This window comes from Aotus nancymaae, unplaced genomic scaffold, assembly GCF_030222135.1.
Source record: "Aotus nancymaae isolate 86718 unplaced genomic scaffold, 86718_ANA_hifiasm-v0.15.2.pri h1tg000049l, whole genome shotgun sequence".
In the NCBI taxonomy this organism is placed as follows: domain Eukaryota; kingdom Metazoa; phylum Chordata; class Mammalia; order Primates; family Aotidae; genus Aotus; species Aotus nancymaae.
The window spans coordinates 34,412,455-34,436,206 of record NW_026988463.1 but is presented as its reverse complement, the minus strand read 5'-3'; the positions used below and the strand labels follow the sequence as shown (position 1 = coordinate 34,436,206).

The 23,752-nt window shown below is 47.1% G+C and overlaps 1 protein-coding gene across 3 annotated transcripts in view; it reads right to left on the bottom strand.

Moving 5' to 3' along the window:
• The window catches only part of LOC105718472 (protein HIRA), a 102,956-nt gene that overhangs the window by 23,377 nt on the left and 55,827 nt on the right, over window positions 1-23,752 (bottom strand). For 2 of the 3 annotated variants that reach the window (XM_012454167.2, XM_012454169.2), the window contains 8 exons: window positions 10,651-10,855; window positions 10,187-10,291; window positions 8,315-8,463; window positions 5,812-5,973; window positions 5,181-5,239; window positions 4,710-4,815; window positions 2,979-3,101; window positions 2,338-2,501 (listed from right to left, as the gene is read on the bottom strand). In XM_012454167.2, coding sequence (XP_012309590.2) covers window positions 2,338-2,501; window positions 2,979-3,101; window positions 4,710-4,815; window positions 5,181-5,239; window positions 5,812-5,973; window positions 8,315-8,463; window positions 10,187-10,291; window positions 10,651-10,855 — 1,073 coding nt within the window. Of the gene's footprint in view, window positions 1-283; window positions 373-2,337; window positions 2,502-2,978; window positions 3,102-4,709; window positions 4,816-5,180; window positions 5,240-5,811; window positions 5,974-8,314; window positions 8,464-10,186; window positions 10,292-10,650; window positions 10,856-23,752 lie in introns of all 3 variants that reach the window. The other variant, XM_012454168.2, reaches the window with a different exon arrangement.

Here is a 23,752-nt window from a genome sequence, read left to right as displayed (position 1 = left end):
ATCGAACTGCCTCCTTGCTTATGTGTGCATCCCTACAGACTGAGCTCCATGAAGGCAGGGAAGTACTTTCCATCTTCACAACCAAACCCAGAGCCCTGCAGGCAGCCTCCCTCAGCACAGGCATGTGGTGGAGCACTCTATGGCTCCGGATGCTGGGACCTGAGGCTGGGTGCTAGAGAAGTCTAATGGGACAGAATTTCAAAGCACTTTGGCTTATTTAAAAAATCTCCACCTTCACGTTTCAAGAAAGAATTCTTGCAGCAACAATGAAAGAAGCACCTACCACTACTGTTGACTCCCACTGGCTTCCAGTGGAGTAGTGAACCGGACCCAGTAAGTCCTTGCATATTTCTCGAAGTCGGTATTCAAACCCTAATTATAGAAAAACAAAAAAACAAAACAAAAAAACAAAACAAAACAAAACAGAAATAGGAACACATTACAAAAAGAAATAAAAATCAAGAATATGCTATGTTGTTGTATCTATCAAATCAGAATAAATACATGAGTATTTTATTGCCTACTATGAGCAAAACACCCCTGCCTGTCTCTCAGTATGGGGCACTGAGATCCATAATCACAGATTTTCACTCACTTGCTCACTCCCCTGACAACATCTGTAGTACCTCCTCTGTGTACTGGGCCCAGAGGAAAAATGAGATGTGGCCAGTTCTGTGATAAACTCCTTAAGGTGATGGGAAAATATGGGAAATTGTGGGCTGGTGAGATCTGTCTTTGAGAAGATGGGGTGGCAGCTGGTGTTGAGAGGAGGTCGGAAGGGTGGGAAGGCCAGCCTGCAGGAGGTAGAGATGGCAAAGGCACGACTGAAGAGGGGCAACTGAGTGGAGAAGGCATAGGCTCATCAACTCAAGCGTTATGGGCACCACCCAGTAGGACTGCCAGAAAGACTGGAGGCAGAGCGTGGGGGACTGTCAGCACTTCGGGCAGCTAAAGCAATAGGGAATGGATTCAATTATCCAAAAAAAAGGGTAGAGAATAAGAGAGATGAAACTGGAATCTGAGGAATTTTGGAAGTGAATGGGGTCCACTTTTACACTAGATTCCTCCTTTTATAGCCAAGGAAACAAGGGACAGAAAGGAGGAGGGGTGACTGGTGTATGGACACTGAACAGTAGTATGGAAGACAGAGAAAGAGAAGCAAGCAGCAGAAGTGATCCCAAGATGGTTGGCAGGGTCAAGAGGGGGTGGGGACTTGAGGCAGGGCATCAGGACAAGTCCCAGTCAACACCCAGGATAAAGCAAACCAGAGTGGAGTGAGAGGAGGGGCTCCCAGGGAAGATGAGACTACAGCACCACAGGAGAGGTATGAGGGCCTGGGAAGGCTGAGTATTCAGAAAAGCTGGGACCACACATAATGGCAACCACATAGACCTATTGGAAAAGGGTAAACATCAAATTCATCATTGCAGCTTGCAGGGAGGGAAGCGAGGCTTCAAGCTGATCAGTAATATTTGCTGTCGTTTACAAGTGTACACACACACACACTCATATTTACATAGTCAGAGGCACATGTGACATGTTAGTTCTGGGAATTATATTTGTGAGGGTTTGATATGATTTTCTCTGTCTTTTCTGTACTTAAATGTTTTCTAAGTTATAATCAAAATGGGGAGGGTGATAACAAAAATAAAGCAAAAAGGCCAGGAAGCTGTACAGGAGGAGCTCTGGGAGGGTCTGCCCCATGCTGTACCCTGGAGGCTGCAGTCAAGTGGGAGGAAAAGCTGGTAAGGCTATTGGAGTCACTGTGAGGACACTGCAGCCACCTCTTCCAGCACACCTGACTTTCCGCAGGGGAGGCTGCAGAGGGGTGAGAGCTCTGGTGGGGAATGCCAGGAACGGAGGGCCTCAGGAAGTCCAGGACAGCAGGCAAGCCTGTCCAAGGTAGGAGAGGCTCGGAGGAGGAAGAGAGACGAAGAGAAACACTGCTACAAGATGCCCTCACAGATTAGCAGCACTGCCACGGTGTGGTGCGGGCAAGAGCCAGAATGTAGAATCTGCTCCTTTGGGCCATGTCTCTCCACTCAGGCATCTATCCCTCCCTCCTGCTGCCTGTCCTGCTGCTTCTCTGTGGGAACACCCTCAGGGCCACTCTACCCAGAGCCTCAGAGCCTATAAGGGGCTGGGTGCCTGCTGAACTGCCTTGATTGCAGCTCAGGCTGGGAGGTAGAGGCCGCGGGGCCCACCTTGTTGATGTGAGAGCAGTAGGCTGGGATCTGGGCCATCACACCTTTTCCCTGATTTCACAGGGACTGAGCCAGGCCTGGGAAGATGAAGGGGCAGAAGGAGAAGGTTGCTCAGGGCTGTTAGGAACCTCACCTTCATTTACAAGGTACCGTGCGTAGAGGAGGAGCCAATGGCGGTACTCGTGGCTGGACTGCAGGGTGAGTGCTGCTGCCACCTGGTTCTCTAGGTAGGCCAGGGTGGTTTCTTGCTGCACCACATGAGGCACGGAGAAGAGCCGGGCAGCCTGCCTTCCCGAGCTGCAGAGACCAGGAGAGTTTCCATGATGAGGCAGCAGGCACTACAGAGTCAGGAACTGCCCCCATGTGCCTCAGGCAAGGAGCTGGCAGGGGAGGCAGGCACTAGGGCTGTCAAGGCCTCCCGTCCACCAGCCAGTCTGTCGGCAGATGTCAGAATCCTTGTTGTCTGCCCATCCCCACATCCCAGCCATGTGCCTCCTGGCACCATTGGGGTATCTCAACAGCACCTGCCTTCTGGGCCCCTGAAGTGACAGGGCCAGTGACTGCTCCCCCCAACCCCAAGAAATTACCTGACACAGGCCCACTACCCTCAGCACCCCTAGTCCGTCCTACCCAGCGTGCCTATGCTGACCAGCACCTGGGGCACAGGGGAGGGGCAGGTAGAGACCAGGCCTGGGTGGGACTGTGCATGCACTGACCCAGTCACTTCCCCAGGGCAGGACTAAGAACAGTGGCCATGGCATTCAGGTCACGTACTTGGAGGTGCGGCCCTGGATTATGGCTAACGGTCCTGAGCACAGCATGGCATCCTGGGAGGGCAGGCTGCTCCTAAAGTCTGCACACTGAGCCAGTGAGTCCTGCTTGTCAGAAACCAGGTTCCTGGGGAGGCAAAGGCAGGAACAGAGCTCAGGAAAACCAGAGATCTACCAGAGGAAGCTAGCAAGGAGGCCACAGAGAAGCAGCCCCTGGCGACACACGGGCAGGAAAGCCAGCAGAGGCTGAGCGCCCCTGCACTTTGGCACAGGTGCCTATCACCACAGCTTTCATGATAATGGGCCTGACAGATCATTGTTCCAAAGAAACAATGAATGAAGCGAAGTCTGTGGATAGGGCCCTTGCTGTGAACATTTCAGCTCCATATGTTGGTTCATGATGACTGCAGGCCTCTATGTGCTATGAGCTCTGATGCTTAGCTCAAACACGGCTATGGTCTGCCCAGGGGCCCATGTGGCCTGGGCCCTGTAGCTGGCAAGCAATGCTAGGCCTCTACCTGCTTGTACTTCTACAACTACCCCAGACTGGCAGTCCTTCCACCTTCTTGGGACCCTTCTCATCTTTGTGAAGAAAACACTCTTCACACACTTTTAGAACAGCTAGGTGTCTTTGTAAATGTGTCCAAAATACAAAGATGTCTCTAGTCAATATTTCTCTTCTTAAATAGTCAGCTTATTTCCATTATTACAGCAATCGGATATAATAGACAACATTTTGCAATTTGGGGAAGCAGGCAGTGGAGATTTCTTTTTTGAGACAGGGTCGCACTCTGTTGCCCAGGCTGGCATGCAGTAGTACGATCACGGTTCACTGCAGCCTTGACCTCCTGGGCTTCAGTTTCCTAAGGAGGTGGTACTTCAGGTGTGTGCCACTGCACCTGGCTTATCTAAAAAAAATTTTTTTTTTGTAGAGACAGTCTTACTATGTTGCCCATGCTGGTCTCAAACTCCTGGGACAAAGCAGTCAGTCCTCTCAGCTTCGCACCGTGCTGGGATTACAAGTGTGAGTCATCGTACCCAGCAGATTTTTTTTTTTCCAAATTCAAGAAACAAGTCTCTTTGTGAATATAAACTTCTGCGTGGCAGTTCTTAACAGAAAAGGGGCTAGAAGGTAGCAAGCTTTGGTTCTTAAGGACAAAAGGTAGAGATAGAAGAAAAGAACTTGGAGTGGCTAGAACACAACAAACATATTTCATGTGGCTGGGTTAAGAGCTCTGTTGTGTAAATTATTTTGCAAGTACAGAAAAGAGCTCTAAATTCCACAGTGGACAGAGGAAAGTTATAGATCATCATGCCTGGATAAGTGGATGAGCATCTTACGAATTCACTGAGGAAGTCTGAAGTGCTCACTAAACTCACAAAAATTGACTAGTGCTGGTAAGGTTCTTGTACATCTGACTCACCTATGCTCATGGTGGCTAAGGGGGCCACAGCAAGAACCATACAAATTTTTGTCCTTTTTCAAAAAGTGGCTCCTGAAAATAATGCAAGAGGACAGTGCTCCTGCACATAAGTTCTAAGGGAGAGGCCACAGGCTGCAGTGTCCTGCTAGGACAGGGGAGCATGCATGGATAGTCACTACAGCCTACACTCCAGGGCCTGACTCTCAGGAAAAGCAGGGCTAGGCAGCCCTGTAGGCCATGACCCTTTACTCTGCTGTCTAAAGTAGACAGACACTCTTCTAGGGAATAGTACTGGGGGTCAGCTTGCTTACCATGTAGAAAGTGACGGATTAAAGCAGTACGCCTTCCCATCGGACAAGTTCATTACCGGGATTCCATGCTGCGTCAGCAAGATCTGTGATACCGTCATATCACTTCCTGGGGGAACAGCACAGGAATGAGTTCTAGGTGTGTTCTGATCATCAAGTGTTTGCAAACACACCAAAGGAGAAATCTGAACTCTAGCTCCCACAGTCTTAGCAGCAAATATGTTAACACTGCCTTGGCAAAGAGGGAGGGCAAGCCATTCTCACTGCCACACACCAGGCTCTTGTTACCTCTTGGGGACCCATTTAAACATGCCCCCAGAAACTGTGTGTCTCCTGAAGCACAACCGCACCTCCTGCCTCACTGGGAGCCTTGGGCTGAGGCCAGAGCCTGGCTCTCTGAGTGGGGCCCTTCTGCAGCATCAGACAGGAACTTGGGCCCCCAGGAGAGTAGGGGCAGCCTACTGCCTGGATTACCTGCCAAGATGGAGTGTAGAGACTCTTCTTTCACCACAACCACCTGTCTATGAACATCCCTAGGAGGGAGACAGGGAACAGTTTACTCACCAACCTAGGTAAACACATCAGACTGTGCCTAAGTCACTCAGACATCCTGGTCCCTACTGCATGTGCCTCTAACCTGGCCTCTCCTGGTGAGAGGGCTCTGGGCTATAAGTAGCTTCTGTACCCCATGCGCCCCTACACTCCCTGTGCCTAAGGTTGCAGCACAGAGCCCGGGTAACAGGGCCATGGGGAACCTTCAGCACCCACACCACTTTGGGGGAAGCCAGGCCACAGCAGCGACATCAGGAACATGGCCACAATCTGCCAGCTAAGACTGCATTTCTGATGAACCCCGCCTAGGACCCTGACAGTGCAACTGGTTGCATGGGCCACAGTTGCCTCTATTCCCCTTGCACACCATCCTTCAGTCCTCAGCCTATCCAAGGCACCCAACACAAGCACTATCACTAACTGCTCAGGGCCTCCTCTGGGGCCTGATGGCCAGCCTTCTCCATTGCCTTCCCTGCCCCTGCAGTGAGGTAAGGCCTGCACAGCCCTCTCCTGCCCTGCCTGGAGCCCACTCCACCCTGTGCCTGCCTCTCACCAGACGGACAGTGTGGCTGCAGCGGTGAGCGCCATGACGTAGGAGCCTGTGCAATGCAAAGTAGAGATCGGGGACGGCAGGAGGATGGGAGAGAGGAGACGGCGACCACAGGTGGAGAACACTGACAGCATCCTTTTTTCACAGGCTACACACACCACGTCACTGGGAAGGCAGAAGTGGGGGAAGGTGTTATGGGGGTTGGGCGCTGCAGCCAAGACAGCAGCCCTGGAAGGTACAGAGCTTTTCCTCTGCCTGGGCCCAACAAGGCCCTCCCCTGAGCAGGTACAGCCAGAGGGGGAGGTGGATTGGGCCAGGGTGGGGCTGGTGGGGCTGTTGGAGCCTCCCTGATATCTTGGATAAAAAAAGACTTCTGTCCCCTTGCCCAAAGGCTGCCCGGGCTTTCCTGAGTTCACACTGATGCTGACCAAGAGGTGTGGGGGCTTTGGAGAGCCAATGCACCTGATGATCACCCAGGAAGCATGTCTTGCTCATTGGATAAAGCCACTTAGTACCCACAGGACAGTCTCCTGGCTGCAACTAGCCAGACCAGTTCTGAGAAGGTCTCTATCAAGGCAGCCTGGGAAAAGTGTGGGGATGATGGCATGCACCTCTGTGTCCAGGAGGCTGCCTGGCTGGTGTAGGAGATATATGTCGCTCCCAAACAAGGAGTGCCTTACAGAATAGTCTGGACACTGTCCAGTTTCTGTCCTGAGTGACCACCAGGGTCCTGGGTGGGCCCTGCACAAGCAGGCTGTTGCCTTTCCAGAGAGAGCCCCGTAATGCCCAGCCACAGGCCCAGGGTGAGGCTGGAGCTCAGACCCCAGGCAGTGGTAGCAGATGTGCAGCCAGTACAGTGAGATCCTGGCCACAGCAGGCCACTCAGAGCCACGCTTTGTGTCACTTCTATCCTGCTGAGCCAGTGACCCCAGCAGGCTCAAGGAGGTCAGCTAAGGAAGGAGCTCTGCCAACTGCTTTCCTAATGAGACACTGTTGCTACTGGCTCCAAACATGGAGAGGCAAGTGAGATGCTTTTGTTTACAAATGTTTACTTGGAGAGTATGAATCAGAGAACACTCTACGCAGCATGGGCAGCAGGGAACTCTCTGTAGGCTGTGACTGAATTCTTTTTTTGTGTGTGTGAGACAGAGTTCTTGCTCTGTCACCCAGGCTGGACTGTGGTGGTGCAATCTCGGCTAACTGTAACCTCTGCCTCCCCAGTTCAAGCGATTTCCTGCCTCATCCTCTCAAGTACCTGGGATTACAGGCACACGCCACCACGCCTGGCTAATTTTTGTATTTTTGGTAGAGATGGGGTTTCACTATGTTGGCCAGGCTGATGCTGTGACTGAATTCTATCTGCTCATCTCTGGTGGTCAGAGCCTGCCTCAAGCCAGCCCACTGCAAAGAAAGCCATCATTTTTGGGTTGCAGCACTGGGGAGCAGGTCTGCAGGCTGGGCCTGGACTCGGCAGGACTGAGCAGGAGGGGAGGTCTCAAGTGGCCCAGTAGGCTTGCCCAACAGCTGCTATGTCACTGTGGGAAAGGCTGTGCTGACACCCCTTAGCCCTCAGCTGGCCAAGCCACCTGCCTTGGGGCAAGGAACAGAGAGTAGGAGCCCACGGCAGCATCTGACACGTGGGCGCCTGGGATTGGGAGTTTAGTTGGCTCATCCCGAGGGGGGATTCGAGGGAGGAACAGAATAAACAGTAGGGTTCCCTAGGCCTAACAACACAAAACTCACTAAGGGCTCACAAGAATTGTGGTCTAAGACCTAAGGCCATATGCTTTGACACAAGTAAAAGTATCTACACGGGACCTCGTGGCAGATGATTAAGGGTATAATTACGATGACTGTATCTAAGTGGTCATGTCTGTAAACCTCTGCTGAGTGTCTCCCACGTAGTCCTGACTGGGACGCTACGCCAGGCAGGAACCTGAGGAGAAACACTGGTTCTCCTTCCACACTGAACACAGGCAGGGAGAGGGCTCACGTATGGTTCCTGGAGCCCAGGGGAAGACACTGGGTGACTAAATCAAGGTCCACTGAATCAAGGTCCACCCCACAGTACAGAATCTGGAAAGGGCTGGGATGGGGACTTCAGGGACAGTCAGAAACCCATCCTGACCAATTTGGATGGAAATCTGGGATCCAGAAAAGGAACCAGCTCAAGTCAAAGTGAGCCAGGCACACCTCAGTGTGGAACTCGAGATTCTGGGGATCTGGCTGGACAAGGAAATCACACCATCAGGTTCAAAGCCTGGCTTGGGTAACCCTCAAGGGCTCAGTTTCCCCATCTGTAACATGGGGATACTGATGCTGACCTTGCTGGGTGCTGCAGGGACTGAGATGACAAGCACATCAGGCCTGGAGTGAAGCTTGATGTGAACCTCTATGGGAGCTGGAGCTCCCAGGGCCATGCACCTCCCCTAGACAGGCCCAGGACCAGAATGATGGCATGTGTGCCTGTGTCACCTGGGCCGGCTGAGGACCTGCCCACCCTTACCAGCTGCCCGCAGCAGTGAGGATCCGGCTGGTGAGCACCGTCTCCCACTCCTTCCCTTCCCGGTTGCACTTCAGGCGGCTCAGCTTCACGCCCCCTACCACTGTCACTTCATTCTCCACCTCAATGTACATGGAGGGATCGGAGCTGACCTGGATGAAGTAAACACACGGGCCTGCTCAGACAAGGGCCGCAGCCCAGGTGACATGCTCCAAGGCTCTGTAGTCCAGGGCCCCAAGGCAGCAGCATGACACAGAGGCAGACTGACTGGCCAAGAGAGGAGGGAAAGGGCAGGTGGGGCAAAAGGGCTGAGTGGGAGGCCCGGAGGGCCGGACATGTGGCCCCCAGGGCAAGGAGAATGCTGGGAACTGGTTTCTACCCTGTCATCCGTGTAGTTGAACAGCCAGAGAAGAGAAGCAGTGCCAGGGCTAAAGACCCCAAAGTCTCCTAACCCCACCACCTCATCTCACAAGGGAGTGACGTGCCCAAAAGCACACTGCAAAAGATCAAGCTGGGAGTGAGACTTGAGATTCCAGCCTCCTACTTGAAAGAGCTTCAAAGACGGCAGTGTTTGGCAAGAATAGAGCCCATGTCAGTGCTTGGAGGGAACATCTAGAAAACCCCAAAGGGGGTCTCTAGTTCCTGTGGCAGTGAGACTTGGTCTGCTCAACTGACACTAAACTGGCAGAAGTGTTTCTGGCACAGCATGTATGAGAAGCAACTAGTTTAGTGTCTGGCACCAAATGGGCTCAGTCACATGCGTGTCTAACCAACAGATTTTTCCCTTTGGAAAAGTAGGCAGAACCACCAAACAGTCTGTGCTCGTGTGGTCACACAAATGGGTGAGTTGGGCCAAGGGCCAACTGCCATGTCCCAAGCAGCGCTTGGCAGGGAAGAGGCCTAGGGGAAGGGCTAGAGGAGTTTGGGAGAGTTCTGTGCCGAGAAGCAGGGCACCCAGGAGGGAACCTGCGTTAGAACACCTGTGAGTGCAAGAGCACATCCAAGTGCTGCTAACCACTGGAGGCACTTGCCTCCCCTCACACCAGCCATAAGAACAAAACCTGTGGGTCCCTACCCTTCGGCTTCCCTGCTTCATTCCTCAGTACTGTGGCCCAGAAGGACCTATGGTGGGAAGGGCTGACGCCGGCTCTCTGGTGCCCTGTGAGGACCAGCTGGGGCTCAGAGCACTGTGCAGCCAGTGGGAAGTGACCTGCACACAGGGTCCAAGAAGGCTGCTTGAAGACGTGCACCTGAGCTGAGGTACAAAGGGTATGCAGAGAAGCAGCAGTGTGTGTGACGGTACCACAGCGGGAGAGGCCTAGATACTGTACTGGGCCAAATGACCAGAGGGCTCTGGGTATAAAGGATTATTTGCTCCAGAATTGTGTTTTGGATAATCACATGCTTACAAGCTTCCATTCCAAGAGCCCAAATAACTCTGAGGATGACTGTGCTGGACACTGAGAAGGAGATAAAGCTAGCAGGATAGTTGGTAGATAGATCATGACCACAGAGTCCCACTGACATCAAGCCTGAGGTTGTCCAGGGCTGTGTGTGGAGACAGAGGTGGCTTCCAGCAGGGACACCTGAGAGGAGTCCTGAAGAGCACCAGAACATGTGGTGGTAATGGCAGCCCAAGCAGCTGGGATCCCAAGTGCAAAACTAGACAGAGGCTATGGATGGGTGAGAGTGGAGGCTGGCAATTTTGCTAAGAGTTGGTGGGTACCCCGATCACCTGTGACTTCCCCCAGAAGGTGATAGAGAGTCACCGGAAACCAATCTCCAAGGAAGTGACAAGAGAGGGTTTATATGGGATAGGTGACAGAGAATCTCTGGGTGTGCCTGAGGGAGAACTGGCAGGGTCCCAGCACTTACCTGGAGGGTGAATGCTCTCTGAGGGCCTGGAATTGGCAGCTTCAGTGCAAGTGCTGGTGCAGACAGACACATGGCCTCCTTTTCTGCGGTTAGGGTAGCTGGAGACTGGAAGAGCCAGAAAAGTTCCTGAGCCTTGCTCTAAGACTACAGGGTAAAGGCAAGTCACCCAGAAGTGAGGCTGGGCCTGTGGCCAGGGCATTTCCACCTTGGGAGGGAGGAAGCAGAGGGGAATGCTATAGGATCCTCACCTTACGGACAAGCCAGTTGATGCCATGGAACCTGCTCAAGGGCTCTGGGTGGGTCAAGGGCAGGTCTGAGGGGAAATGTGGTCAGGGGCTGCATGTCTAAGCCAGCTGGCTCTCAAGGTGCCCCACCCAGCTGAGGCTCACCACGCACCCAGGGCCTTCAAGCTTTAATTGCAGAAAGGTAGGCTAAAGAAGGCAGGATGGGCCCACTGGCCTCACCTGGACAGACAGAGACACGGGCATGAGACGAGAGTCCTTCCGAGGCCGCCCTTTCTTCTTCTTCTCTACCGTCTCTACCTCAAGCTCAAGTTTTCGCTTGGACAGTGAGGAAGGCTTAGTCAAAGGGACCTTCTCATCACTGTCACTGCTGCTCTCCAGGAGGTCTCGCGGCCTCAGCTCTTTCACAAAGTTCTGCTCTTTTAACCTGCACAAAAACATTACATCACACTTCCCTTCAGAAATCATTCATGCAAGAAAGAGTGAAGTGAAATTAAAGTATTTAAACAAACCTCCTGCCAACCTAGAATTCTGCATCCAGTGAAATTATGCCTCAAAAGTGAAGGAGAAATAATGACTTTCTCAGACAAAAGTGTATAAACAAAGAGACACCGGAATCTGTTGCCGGAAGACCTGCCTTGCAAGAAATGTTAAAAGTCTTTCAGACAGAAGATAAATGATGCAGGCCAGAAACTCACATCTGCATGAAGAAAGGAAGACTGTTAGAGAGAAAAAAATGAACATAAAATAGAATCTTTTATGTTTCCTATTCCCAACTGATCGGAGAGACAACTTTCTATTCAAGCAAATAACAGCCGCCATGTCTTGAATGATTATAGATTATGAATGAGTGAAATAAGTGGTACCTATGTCATAGGGCACAGAAGGAAAGAGTGGGGAACTCTCTCTACTACCCACGAAGTGATATAATATTATTTGAAAGTAGATTTAGGTTATAAATCTTCATTGTAAACTCTAGAGCAATCACTAAAACATTTTTTAAAAGCATAATTAATAATGCTGAGAGGATGGAACATCTATTTTTATTTTATTGTTATTTGTTATTGGAGATGGATTTTCACTCGTCGCCCAGGCTGGAGTGCAACTGCATGATCTCGGCTCCCTGGAACATCCACCTCTTGCCTCAGCCTCCCAAGGACCTGGGATTACAGGTGCCCACCAACACGCCCAGCTAATTTTTGCATTTTTAGTAGAGACAGGATTTCACTATGTTGGCCAGGCTGGTCTCAAACTCCTGACCTCAGGTGATACACCCACCTTAGCCTCCCAAGTGCTGGGATTATAGGCATAAACCACCGTGCCCAGCTGAGAAAATTTAATCATATAAAATATTCAAAACCAGAGAAGGCAAAAAAAGAAGATAAAAAGATTTTTTAAAAAAAGAATAAGGCCGGGCGTGGTAGGTAACGCCTGAAATCCCAGCACTTTGGGAGGCTGAGGCAGGTGGATCACCTGAGGTCAGGAGTTCAAAACCAGCCTGGCCAACACGGTGAAACCCCGTCTCTACTAAAAATACAAAAATTAACTGGACATGGTGGCAGGCGCCTTTAATCCCAGCTGCTTGGGGAGGCTGCGGCAGGAAAATCACTTGAACCCAGGAGGTGGAGGTTGCAGTGAGCCGAGATGGTACCATTGCACGCCAACCTGGGCCACAGAGTGAGAATCTGCCTCAGAAAGAAAAAAAAAAAAAAGAATAAGTGCTAAAATATGGCAGATATTAATACAACTACATCAGTCAACTTTAAATGTGAAAGCTCTAAATATGCCAATTAAAGACACAGACTGACAAAACAGATTAAAAAAGGAAAATGTTTTTAAGAAATGGGTTTATGTGGCCGGGCGCAGTCACTCATGCCTGTAATCCCAGCACTTTGGGAGGCTGAGACGGATGGATAATGAGGTCAGGAGATTGAGACCATCCTGGCCAACGTGGTGAAACCCCATCTCTACTAAAGTACAAAAAATTAGCTAGGTGTGGTGGCATGTGCCTGTAGTCCCAGCTACTCAGGAGGCTGAGGCAGGGGAATCACTTGAACCCAGGATATGGAGGTTGCAGCGAGCCAAGATCAAGCCACTGCATGCCAGCCTGGTGACAGAGCAAGACTCCATCTCAAAAAAAAAAAAAAAAAAAAAAAATGGGTTTATGTTTTCAAGAATTTAATTTTAACTACAAAAGACAAAGATAGATTAACAGTAGATGGACACAGTGGCTCATGCCTGTAGTCCCTGCTACTTGGGAAGCTAAGGCAGGAGGATTGCCTGAACCCAGGGGTTTGAGAGCAGCCTGGGCAAAATGATGAGACCCCATCTCTAAGAATAAAAAATAAGTAAATAAATAAATAGAAGAAAAGTGATGATTCTAACTATGTGACAACCTGTAAAAGGCAAAACTATGGAGACAATAAAAAGATCAGTGGTTCCCATGGGTTGAGGGGAAGGAGAGTAAATAAATGAAGCACAGAGAATTTTTAAGGCATTGAAACTATTATGGCTGGGTGTGGTGGCTCATGCCTGTAATCCCAGCACTTTGGGATGCCAAGGTGGGCAGATCACTTGAGATCAGGAGTTTGAGGTTGGCCTGGCCAACACGGTGAAACCCTGTCTCTACTGAAAATACAAAAATTAGCCAAGTGTGGTGGCACATGCCTGTAATCCCAGCTACTCGGGAGGCTGAGGCAGGAGAATTGCTTGAACCCGGGAGGCAGAGGTTGCAGTGAGCCAAGATCAACTATGCCACTGTACTCCAGCCTGGGCAATATAGCAAGACTCTGTCTAAAAAATAAAACCAAAAAACAAAAAACAATTCTGTAAGATATAATGGTGAATATATGTTATTATACATTGGTTAAAACCTATAAAATGTACAACATTAAGAGTGAATCCTAATGTAAACTATGGACTTTGGGTGATGATGTGCCCCACTCTGGTGGGGATGCTGACAGTGGGGGATGCTGTGTGTTGGGGCAGGGAGCATATGGGAACTCCTTGTATTTCCTGTTTAATTTTGCTGTGAACAAAAACTGCTCTAACAAAGTCTATTTTTTTTTTTACAAAAAAGCAAGGAATGGAGAAAGATATGCCATGGTAACACTAATCAAAAAAAGCTGGAGTAGTTACATAAGCAAAGCAGGCATCAGAGCCAGTAAAGTTATCAAGGATAAAGAAGGATATATAAAGTGATAAAGATGAAGGAGTCAATTTTTCAAGAAGACAGAATCCTGAATAAGTACACAGGCATACCTTGTGTTATTGTGCTTTACCTCACTGTGATACTACGTTTTTTTACAAGTTGAAGGTTTGTGGTGACCCTGCATCAAGCAAGTCTATCAGCGCCATTTCCCCAATGGCATGTACTCACTTCATATCTCTGTTACATTCTGATAATTCTCACAATATTTCAAACATTTTCATTCTTATTATATCTGTTTTGGTGATCTGCCATTAGTGATCTTTCATTTTTGTACTGTAATTGTTTTGGGGCACTGCAAACCATACCCATTTAAGATGGTGAACTTAATCAATAAATGGTGTTTATGTTCTGACTGCTCCACCAACTTGTTGTTCCCTTGTCTCCCTTCCTCTCCCCAGGCCTCCCTATTATCTGACATACAACAATATTGAAATTAGGCCCATCAATAATCCCACAACGGTCTCTAAGTAAGTGTTCAAGTGAAGGAAGAGTTGCAAGGCTCTTACTTTAAACCAAAAGCTAGAAATGATTAAGCTTTTAGAAATGAGGAAGACAGGTTGAAAGCTGAGACAGGCCAAAAGCTACACCTCTTGCACCAGTTAGCCAAGTTGTGAATGCAAAAGAAAAGTTCTTAAAGGAAGTTAAAAGTGCTACTCCAGTGAACACAAGTTTGAAAAGAAAGTGAAACAGCCTTATTGCTAGTATAGAGAAAGTTCTAGTGCTCTGGAGAGAACATCAAACCAGCCACAACATTTCCTTAAGCCACAGCCTAATCCTAATCCAGAGCAAGGCTCTAACTCTTTTCAATTCTATGAAGGCTGAGAGAGGTGAGGAAGCTGCAGAAGAAAATCTCAAGCTAGCAGAGGTTGGCTCATGAGGTTTAAGAAGCTGTCTCTATAACATAAAACTGCAAGGTGAAGCAGCAAGCGCCAATGTAAAAGTTGCAGCAATTAGATCATCTAGCTAAGACCACGGATGAAGGTGGTAACACTAAACAACAGATTGTCAATGTAGGTAAAACAGCCTTCTATGTGAAGATGTCACTTAGGACTTTTCTAGCTAGAGAAGGGAAGTCAAAGTCTGGCTTCAAAGTTTCAGCGGACAGACTGATTATCTTATTAGGGGTGAATGCAGCTGGTGATTTTAAGTGGATGTCAATACTCATTAACTATTCCAAAAATCCTAGGGTCCTTAAGAATTATGCTAAATCTTCTCTGCCTGTGCTCTACAAATGCAACAAGAAAGCCTAGATAACAGCACATCTGTTTAGAGGATGGTTTACTGGATATTTTAAGCCCACAGCTGATACCTACTGCTCAGAAGAAAAGATTCCTTTCAAAAGATTCCTGCTCACCAGCAATGCACTTGGTCACCCAAGAGCTCTGACAGAGATGAATGTTGTTTTCATATCGACTAACACAACACACATTCTGCAGCTCATGAACAAGGAGCATTTTCATCTTTCAATTTTCATTATTTAAGAGGTACATTTTTGCCTGTAGTCCCAGCTACCTGGAGACTGAGGCAGGAGAATTGCTTAAGTCCATACGTTTTGAGCTATAGTGTGCTATGCCAATCGGGTGTCCACACTAAGTTTGGCATGAGTATTGTGACCTTCTGAGAACAGGAGACCACCAGGTTGCCTAAGGAGAGGTGAACTGCCCAGGTTGGAAACAGAGAATGTTAAAATTCTTGTGTTGATTAGTAGTAGTACTGTGCCAGTGAATAATACTGCACTCCAACCTGGGCAACATAGCAAGACCCTATCTCTTAAATAAATTAAATAATAATTTTAAAAAATACATTTTGTAAAGCTATAGCAGATTCCTCTGGTGGATCTGGGCAAAGTAAGTTGAAAACCTACTGGAAAGGATTCACCATTCTAGGTGTCATTAAGAACATCTGTGATTCATGGGATGTCAAAATATCAACATTAACAAAAGTTTGGAAGAAGCGGATTCCAACCCTCATGGATGACTTTGAGAGGTTCAAGACTTCAGTGGAGAAAGTCATTACAGATGTGGTACAAATAGTAAAAGAATTAGAATTAGAAATAAAACCTGAAGATGGGACTGAATTGCTGCAATCTCATAAAAAACTTGAACAAATGAGGAGTTGTTAGGGATGGGCAAAGAAAGTAGTTTCTTAAGATGGAATCTCCTGGTGAAGATGCTGTGCACATTGTTGAAATAATAAGAGATTTATTTATTTTTAAATTCCATACATAATTTTTGAGACAGGTTCTCATTCTGTGGCCCAGGCTGGAGTACAGTGGCGAAATCTCAGCTCATTGCAACCTCCACCTCCTGGGCTCAAGGGATTCTCATGCCTCAGCCTCCCGAGTAGCTAGGAATACAGGCGTATACCACAACAACTGGCTAATTTATTTTATTTTTAATAAAGACAGGGTTTTACCATGTTGGCCAGGTTGGTCTCAAACTCCTGACCTCAGGTGATCCACCTGCCTTGGCCTCCCAAAGTACTCAGACTACAGGTGTGAGCCACCATACATGGCCTTTATTGGCATACACTGAAATATCATGCTACTGAAATCTTTGTAAGGTTGGTAGTAATGCCCCTCTTTCATTTCTGATTGTATTTGTTTATATACTAATCATACTTTAACTGTATGTCCTGCTTTTTTCAAATAACATTCCATCTAAACTATTTTTCCATAGTACAGTCATCCTTTGGTATCTGCAGGAGGATTGGTTCCAGGATCACCAGTAGATATCAAAATCCAAGGATGCTCAAGTCTCTTACATAAAACGATGTAGTATTTGCATATAACATAGGCACAGCCTTGTATATACTTTATTTATTTATTTATTTATTTTTGAGATAAAGTTTCACTCTTGTTGCCCAGGCTGGAGTACAATGGCATGATCTTGGCTCACTGCAACCTTTGCCTCTTGAGTTCAAGCGATACTCCTGCCTCAGCCTCCTGAGTAGCTGAGATTACCAGAAGCACGCCACCACACCCGGCTAATTTTTGTATTATTAGTAGAGACGAGGTTTCACCATGTTGGCCAGGTTGGTCTCGAACTCCTGACCTTAGGTGATCCTCCTGTCTCAGCCTCCCAAAGTACCAGGATTATAGGTGTGAGCCACCATGCCCGGCCTACCTTTTTTTTTTTTTTTTTTGAGACGGAGTCTCACTTTGTTGCCCAGGCTGGAATGCAGTGGTGTGAGCTCGGATCACCGCAACCTCTGCCTCCCAGGTTCAAGTGATTCTCCTGCCTCAGCCTCCCAAGTAGCTGGGATTACAGGCACGCACCACCACACCCAGCTAATTTTTGTATTTTTAGTAGAGACGGGGTTTTGCCATGTTGGTCAGGCTGGTCTCGAATTCCTGACCTCAGGTGATCTGCCTGCTTCAGCCTCCCAAAATGCTGGGATTACAGGTGTGAGCCACTGAGCCCGGCTAGCCTCCTATATACTTTAAATAATTTCCAGATCACTTACAATCCATAGTACAATGACTAAAAATAACTTCATTTGCATGGATTCAATGTATTTGGCATGTAGCAAATTTAGTTTTTGCTTTTTGAAACTTTGTGGAATTTTTTTTTTCCCAAATATTTTTGATCCATAGTTGGTTGAATCCATGGATGTGGAACCCATGGATACAGAAGGGCAACTGTACATTAGTCTTTATAAATATTAAAGAGAGGCTATATAATGAATAGCTTACTTCCTCAACAGCTCTCTTTTGAAGAAGTTGGGTAAATGTTTTCTCATAATGCTGTGTTAAACATCTCTAAATGTGACAAACTCCCTGGATCACAGGTGCTATCACTATTTCCTCAAGGAGTTCACATGAATCATGCTCCTGTCTAGTACGCAAGAGCCCTCCTCTCTGCCTGCCTTCCCCGTTAACCAGCCTCTGGCCTGTTAACCCCTCCTCTGGGCGCTGTCTTCAGCTGTTTTCCCTGCTAGTCACCCCAGGTCACAGAAATGTGGGCAGGTACACCAGTGTGTAGAATCCTGGATCCTTTTCATTTGTATCCATGTGAAAAACTGGAAAAACAAGAAGTTTTGCCTGTGTCCTTGACACTGCTCTGTGAAACCAAAGAGCCTGTTCTCCTTTCTTCTAATGTCCCATAACAGGGCAAATCGTCCACCTGTGGGTGTAGTTAAATGTTCTGGAAGCCGTGAATCAGTGCTCCTCAAAATCCTTTTTAATTATTATTTTTTTAAATGTCAGACATTTGCCTCTCCAAAGAGCTTGTTTTACTATGATAAAAATCAGGTCATGTACATTTTCATATTAAATTTTTTGTTGAATAAACTTTTGTTAACAGTCAAAAATGCTTTCTTTCAGATGTTCTGAAAATGGAAATAGAATATTAGCTTGTTCTAATTTTTTCTAACATGAATTGTCCTGGTTCAGACTGATCTGAAAGGGTTTCATGTATTAAAATGGAAGAATCCTATTGTGAAACATGGGCAAAAAGTCAGACTTTCATGTAACTATCGTTTTGTAAAATACAATAAGAATGTCATGGCAATGCCCAACTATCATCTAAGTTTCTAGGGAGTGCAGTGGCTTCTTGAGCTCACCACAGTACTGGCCCATGACGTTCGCTTGCTTGGCACTGCCAAGCTCCAGCTGCTCCAGGACCCGAGAGCCCTTAGGAGTCTCCCCACGTGCCTCTGCCAGATGCCCCATTCAGGGACCCTGGGGCCAGTGGCCCACTGGGAACTGCACCTCCCCAGCCTGCATGTGGGCTTGTACCAGTTGTTACAGTATCCCTGGGAGCACCAGATAAATGGATCTATAGTAGCTGTCTAATGGGTCCAGACATCTGTGAAGGAAGAACATAGGTGACCAGGGCTTCCCCACTTACAAACAGTCTCCATCCTAGGTTCTGTCTCTGCAGGCCTACTTGCCCTGTAGTCAGTCACTTACCTCAGGTCCCTACGTGCTTCTACCTAACACCTGGCCCTAGGACAGGGTGGAGCAGAAGACCCACAGGTTGACAAAGGACAGCTACCCTGTACCTGAGAAGCTAGCATTTGGCTCCCAACCCACCTGAGGCTCTTGGCTGGGAAGTGCCAGTCAGGTTGCAGGGGTCTCACTGCCCAACTACTGTGATGTACAATGAAGGAACAACAGCAAGAGCTGACATGTGCTGCTCACCATGAGACAAGGACAAAGATACACTTTACAGGCCTAATGCTTAAGGGATACCTCCTATGAGGGTTCTCCTGGGAGGTCCATTATGCCTGAAAGGAGATGGACTCAGAAAGACCATGTGTCTCAAGATCATCCCCGCTACCTCTTTGAGGAAATGGGGACCTGGGCCTAACCTGCATGGTGTATTACTTTGTGCACCACTCCCAACCACTGCATGACACTGTGCCTCAAAGAAAATCTCCACTGAAGGCTGGATGTGGTGGCTCACGCCTGTAATCCCGGCACTTTGGGAGGTTGATGGGGACAGATCACTTGAAGTCAGGAGTTCGAGACCAGCCTGGCCAACATGGTGAAACCCTGTCTGTATTAAAAATACGAAAATTAGCTTGGTGTGGTGGCACACACCTGTAATCCCAGCTACTAGGGAGGCTGAGGCAGGAGAATTGCTTGAGCCCGGGAGGCAGAGGTTGCAGTGAGCCAAGATCGCACCACTGCACTCCAGCCTAGGTGACAGAGTGAGACTCCATCTCAAAAAAAAAAAAAAGAACAACAAAGGAAAAAAAAATCTCCACTGATGTGTGTTTTGTTTTTGCTTTTGCTTTTTGAGACGAGTCTTGCTCAGTTGCTTAGACTGGAGTGCAATGGCACAATCTCAGCTCACTGCAACCTCCGCCTCCCAGGTTCAAGCAATTCTCCTGCCTCAACTTGTCGCCACCATGCTTGGCTAAGTTTTGTATTTTTACAGTAGAGATGGTTTCACCATGTTGACCAGGTTAGTCTTCAACTCCTGACCTCAAGTGATCCTCCCGCTTCAGTCTCCCAAAGTGCTGGGATTACAGGCATGAGCCAATGCACCCAGCCTGCTTTGTTTTTGAGACAGATTCTCACTCTTGCCCAGGCTGCAGTGGTGTGATCTCTGCTCACTGGAACCTCCGCCTCCTGAGTTCAAGGAATTCTGCTGCCTCAGCCTCCCGAGTAGCTGGGACTACACGCATGCACCACCACACCCAACTAATTTTTATATTTTCAGCAGAGATGGGGTTTCACCATGGTAACCAGGACCAGGATGGTCTCAAACTCCCGGCCTCAAGTGATCTGCCCGCCTCAGCCTCCCAGAGTGTTAGGACCGATTACAGGTATAAGCCACTGTGCCAGCCCTTCACTGATGGGTGTTTTAAAGGGCTCCTCCTGGCTTTCACTGAGAATCAATATAAGAAAATGGCCATATCAAGAAAGTACCTGCATTTTCTGTAAGGCCTTTGTTAAAGACACTGGAACTTGTTTTATTTCATTTTCCTCATATGAGGATCCAACCCAACCTCCTCTGAGAATTCAGCACCAGAATCCTGGAAGCTCACTACACTCATTCTGTCTGGAAAGCAGGAAGCTCAGCCCCAAGTGAATGCTCACTCACTGCCACTTTCAAGTGAGAAGTTGAGAATGACAAATGTGATAGCCCCTTATTATACAGATCTTGCTAGCGCTGTATTTATGGCTGGATGGTCTTGTGAGACCCTGGGGACACAGCTGCTAAAGGACCAACCCTTGTGGCAGCAGGACCCAGGATGTGGAGTCAAGATTTTGCCTCCAGAAGCCAATCCAAGGGCTATCCTCCAGGCTTCTCATTCAGGGTATGCACTTCCTGAGACATAAGGGCCACAAAAAGCCACAAAGCAAACATGAGTGTCTTCCTCAATAAGCAGGACTTTCTGTCTGTGGCACACCGTAGTTTCTCTCAGGTGGAGAATTGGTTTTATTTATTCTGTTCAGAACTTGCTCCATTTCCAAATCTGAGATTTTTTTCACCTTCTGGTAAGCCTGTTAACTCCCTCTTGACAACTGCCCTGCAGCATATCCTCTTGGGGGGACTCTTCCCTCTTGCCTCATCTTCAGCTGCACCTCCTCACCTCTGTGGCACTTTGGCCAATTCTGTAGACTGAATGTTCTTTTCAGCTGGCTCTGATCTGCTCCCTGAAATGCTTGCTGACTTTTAAACTGAAATGATTATTTTTCTTTTCTAAAAGTATTTTTTCTTGGTTCATTTCCAAATCTGTCTGGTCTTTTTTGATGGTTTATTATTCTTTTAATTTTTATTGAGATATAATACATATATCATAAACTTCGCCACTTTATAGAATTTATTAGCCTTTAGTATATTCATAAGGTTATGAAACCATCACCACTGTCTAATGCCAGAACATTTTCATAATTCCAAAAAGAAACTCTGTATTCACTGGTAATTACTCCTTCTCCTCCCACTCCCAGCCCCACTATTATTCCACTTTCTTTCTCTATGGATTTTCCATTCTGGATATTTCCTGTCAATGGAATCATACAACCTACGATCCTTTGTGACTGGCTTCTTTCTCTTAGCATAATGCCTTTAAGGTTTACCGTTACTGTAGCACGTGTAAACATTCCATTCCTCTTATTGCTGAATAATATTCTATTGTATGGATAGACCATATATTGTTTATCTGTTCATCAGCTGATGGACCTTTGGGCTGTTTCCACTTTTTGGTTACTATGTACAGATGTGAACATTTATGTATGAGTTATTGCATGGATATACGTTTTCAATTCTCTTGGGTATGTATCTAGGTGTAGGAACTGCTGGGTGAGATGATAACTCTGTATTTCACCATTTGAGGAATTTCCAGACTGTTTTCCAAAGGTGCTGAAAGACTTTACATTACCATCAGCAGTCTATGAGTGCTCAAATTTCTCCCTATCCTCACTAACACTTCTTATTATCTGACTATCTGATCTTTTAATCACAGACCTCCAAATGGGTATGAAGTATTAGTTTTGCTTTGTATTTCCCTGATGGCTAGTGATGTTGATTGTCTTTTTATGTGCTTGTGATTTGTACATATTCTCTGCAGAAATTTCTATTCAGATCTTTTGCTCATTTTAAAACTGTGTTATTAGTCTTTTTATTTTTGAATTGTAAAAGTTCTTTATATAATTTGAATTCTGGACTTGAGATAAAGTTTTTCTCTTTTGCACAGTCTAGAGTGAAGTGGCATGATCTCTGCTCACTGCAACCTCTGTCCCCTGAGTTCAAGTGATTCTACTGCTTCAGCTTACCAAGTAGATGGGATTACAGGTGCTTGCTACCACATCTGGCTAATTTTTGTATTTTTAGTAGAGATGGGGTTTTATCACATTGGCCAGGCTGGTCTCCAACTCCTGACCTCAGATGATCCGCCCACCTTGGCTTCCTAAAGTTTTAGGATTACAGGCATGAGCCACCACGCCTAGCCAAGCTTTTAATTTTTAAAATGTTTTGTAGAGATGAGGTCTTGCCATGTTGCTCAGGCTGGTCTTGAATTCCTGGCCTTTCTGTCTCAGCCTCCTGAAGCGATAGGATTATAAGCATGAGTCACTGTGGCCAGTCAAAAGTTTTAAATTTTGATGAAGTCCAATTTATTGATTCTTTCCTTTAGTTGCTTATGCATTAGGTGTCATATCTAAGAAACTGTTGCCTAATCCAAGGTCACATAGATTTCTATCTATATTTTCTTCTAAGAGTTTTATAGTTATGCTCTGACATTTAGTTCTTTGATCCTTTTGAGTTAATTTTTGTTTATAGAATATTTAATCTTTCCTCATATTTTGTTTTAGCTTTCATGTCTTTCAAGCCTTAAGCATATTTTATAGCACCCTCTGACAATTCTATGATAACAGATTTATAGGAACCTAAGTCTCTCAGTGAGTACATCTCCTGACATTTGTGTACGGTAGACTGTTTCTTCTTGTGATTTTGGATTTTATGCTCACCTAAGCAGTGCTTTATCAGTGGTAATGCTGTATACCCTGGGCCAGGGAATGTCCCTGCAGAGTGGATACGCATCTCTGCCAAATGCCTCTGGATGTCAAGTAGACCACGGTCTCCTTTGTTTCATTTCTCAGCTTGGTGATTTCTAGACAACACAGGTAGTGTTAAACTGGCCCTGAATCCACATGAGGGCTGGCCTGTGGTTACATAGCCTCAAGGGAACACTGTTCTCCCAACTCCAAAACAGGCTAAGACATTCCAATTTCTCTGCTAGTTCTTGAGCTGCCAGCTGGGTTTTCCTAGTGTCTGCCTCAGTCCTTTTTTAAGCAGCTTGACTTTATGCTGGTGACTTAATTCCAACCCCTTAGACCCCGAAGCTTTGTCTCAACTCGGTATAAGACATTAAAATGCAAGGTCCTCAGTCAAGACCCCCAGCTTTGCAACCATGGGGCAGTCCTGCCTGCTACTCTGGCTTTTTTGTTCACTCTTAAATTTTAGGTTCTGGGGACTGCCCTTTCTTGTGAACTAGTCATTCATTTTAGGGACAAGAATTGCATTTAATCCAGTACTTCAAAGTATTTTAGAAGCAGGGAGGCTGAGGCGGGTGGATCACCTGAGGTCAGGAGTTTGAGACCAGACTGGGCAACTTGGTGAAACCCCATCTCTATTAAAAATACAAAAAGTTAGCCAGGTGTGATGGGTGGCACCTATAATCTCAGCTACTTGGGAGGCTGAGGCAGGAGACTCGATTGAACCTGGGAGGCAAAGGTTGCAGTGAGTAGAGTAGTTAGGACTATAGGCATGTCCCACGACACCTGTATAATTTTTCTGGTAGAGATAGGGGTCTCACTATGTTGCAAAGGCTGGTCTCAAACTCCTTGCCTCAAGCGATCCTCCTGCCCTGGTCTCCCAAAGCATTGGGATTACAGGCATAAGCTACCACACATGGCCCACATTGAGCTTTTAATTACCAAACAAGCATGATTAGATCACAACAGAGTAGACTACAAGATTCCACACCAAGTTTATAGATACAGCATCAAACTTTCAGAAAGGGTCCTCCCATGGTAGCTTCCAGGAACTGTTTTCCAAGGAGAATAAATCTTGTCCAGACATGCAGCTTTGGACAGGGCTTTTCATAAGCAAAGCCCCAGAGACAGCATGCTGTAGCTTTAGCTCCAAATCACCATCT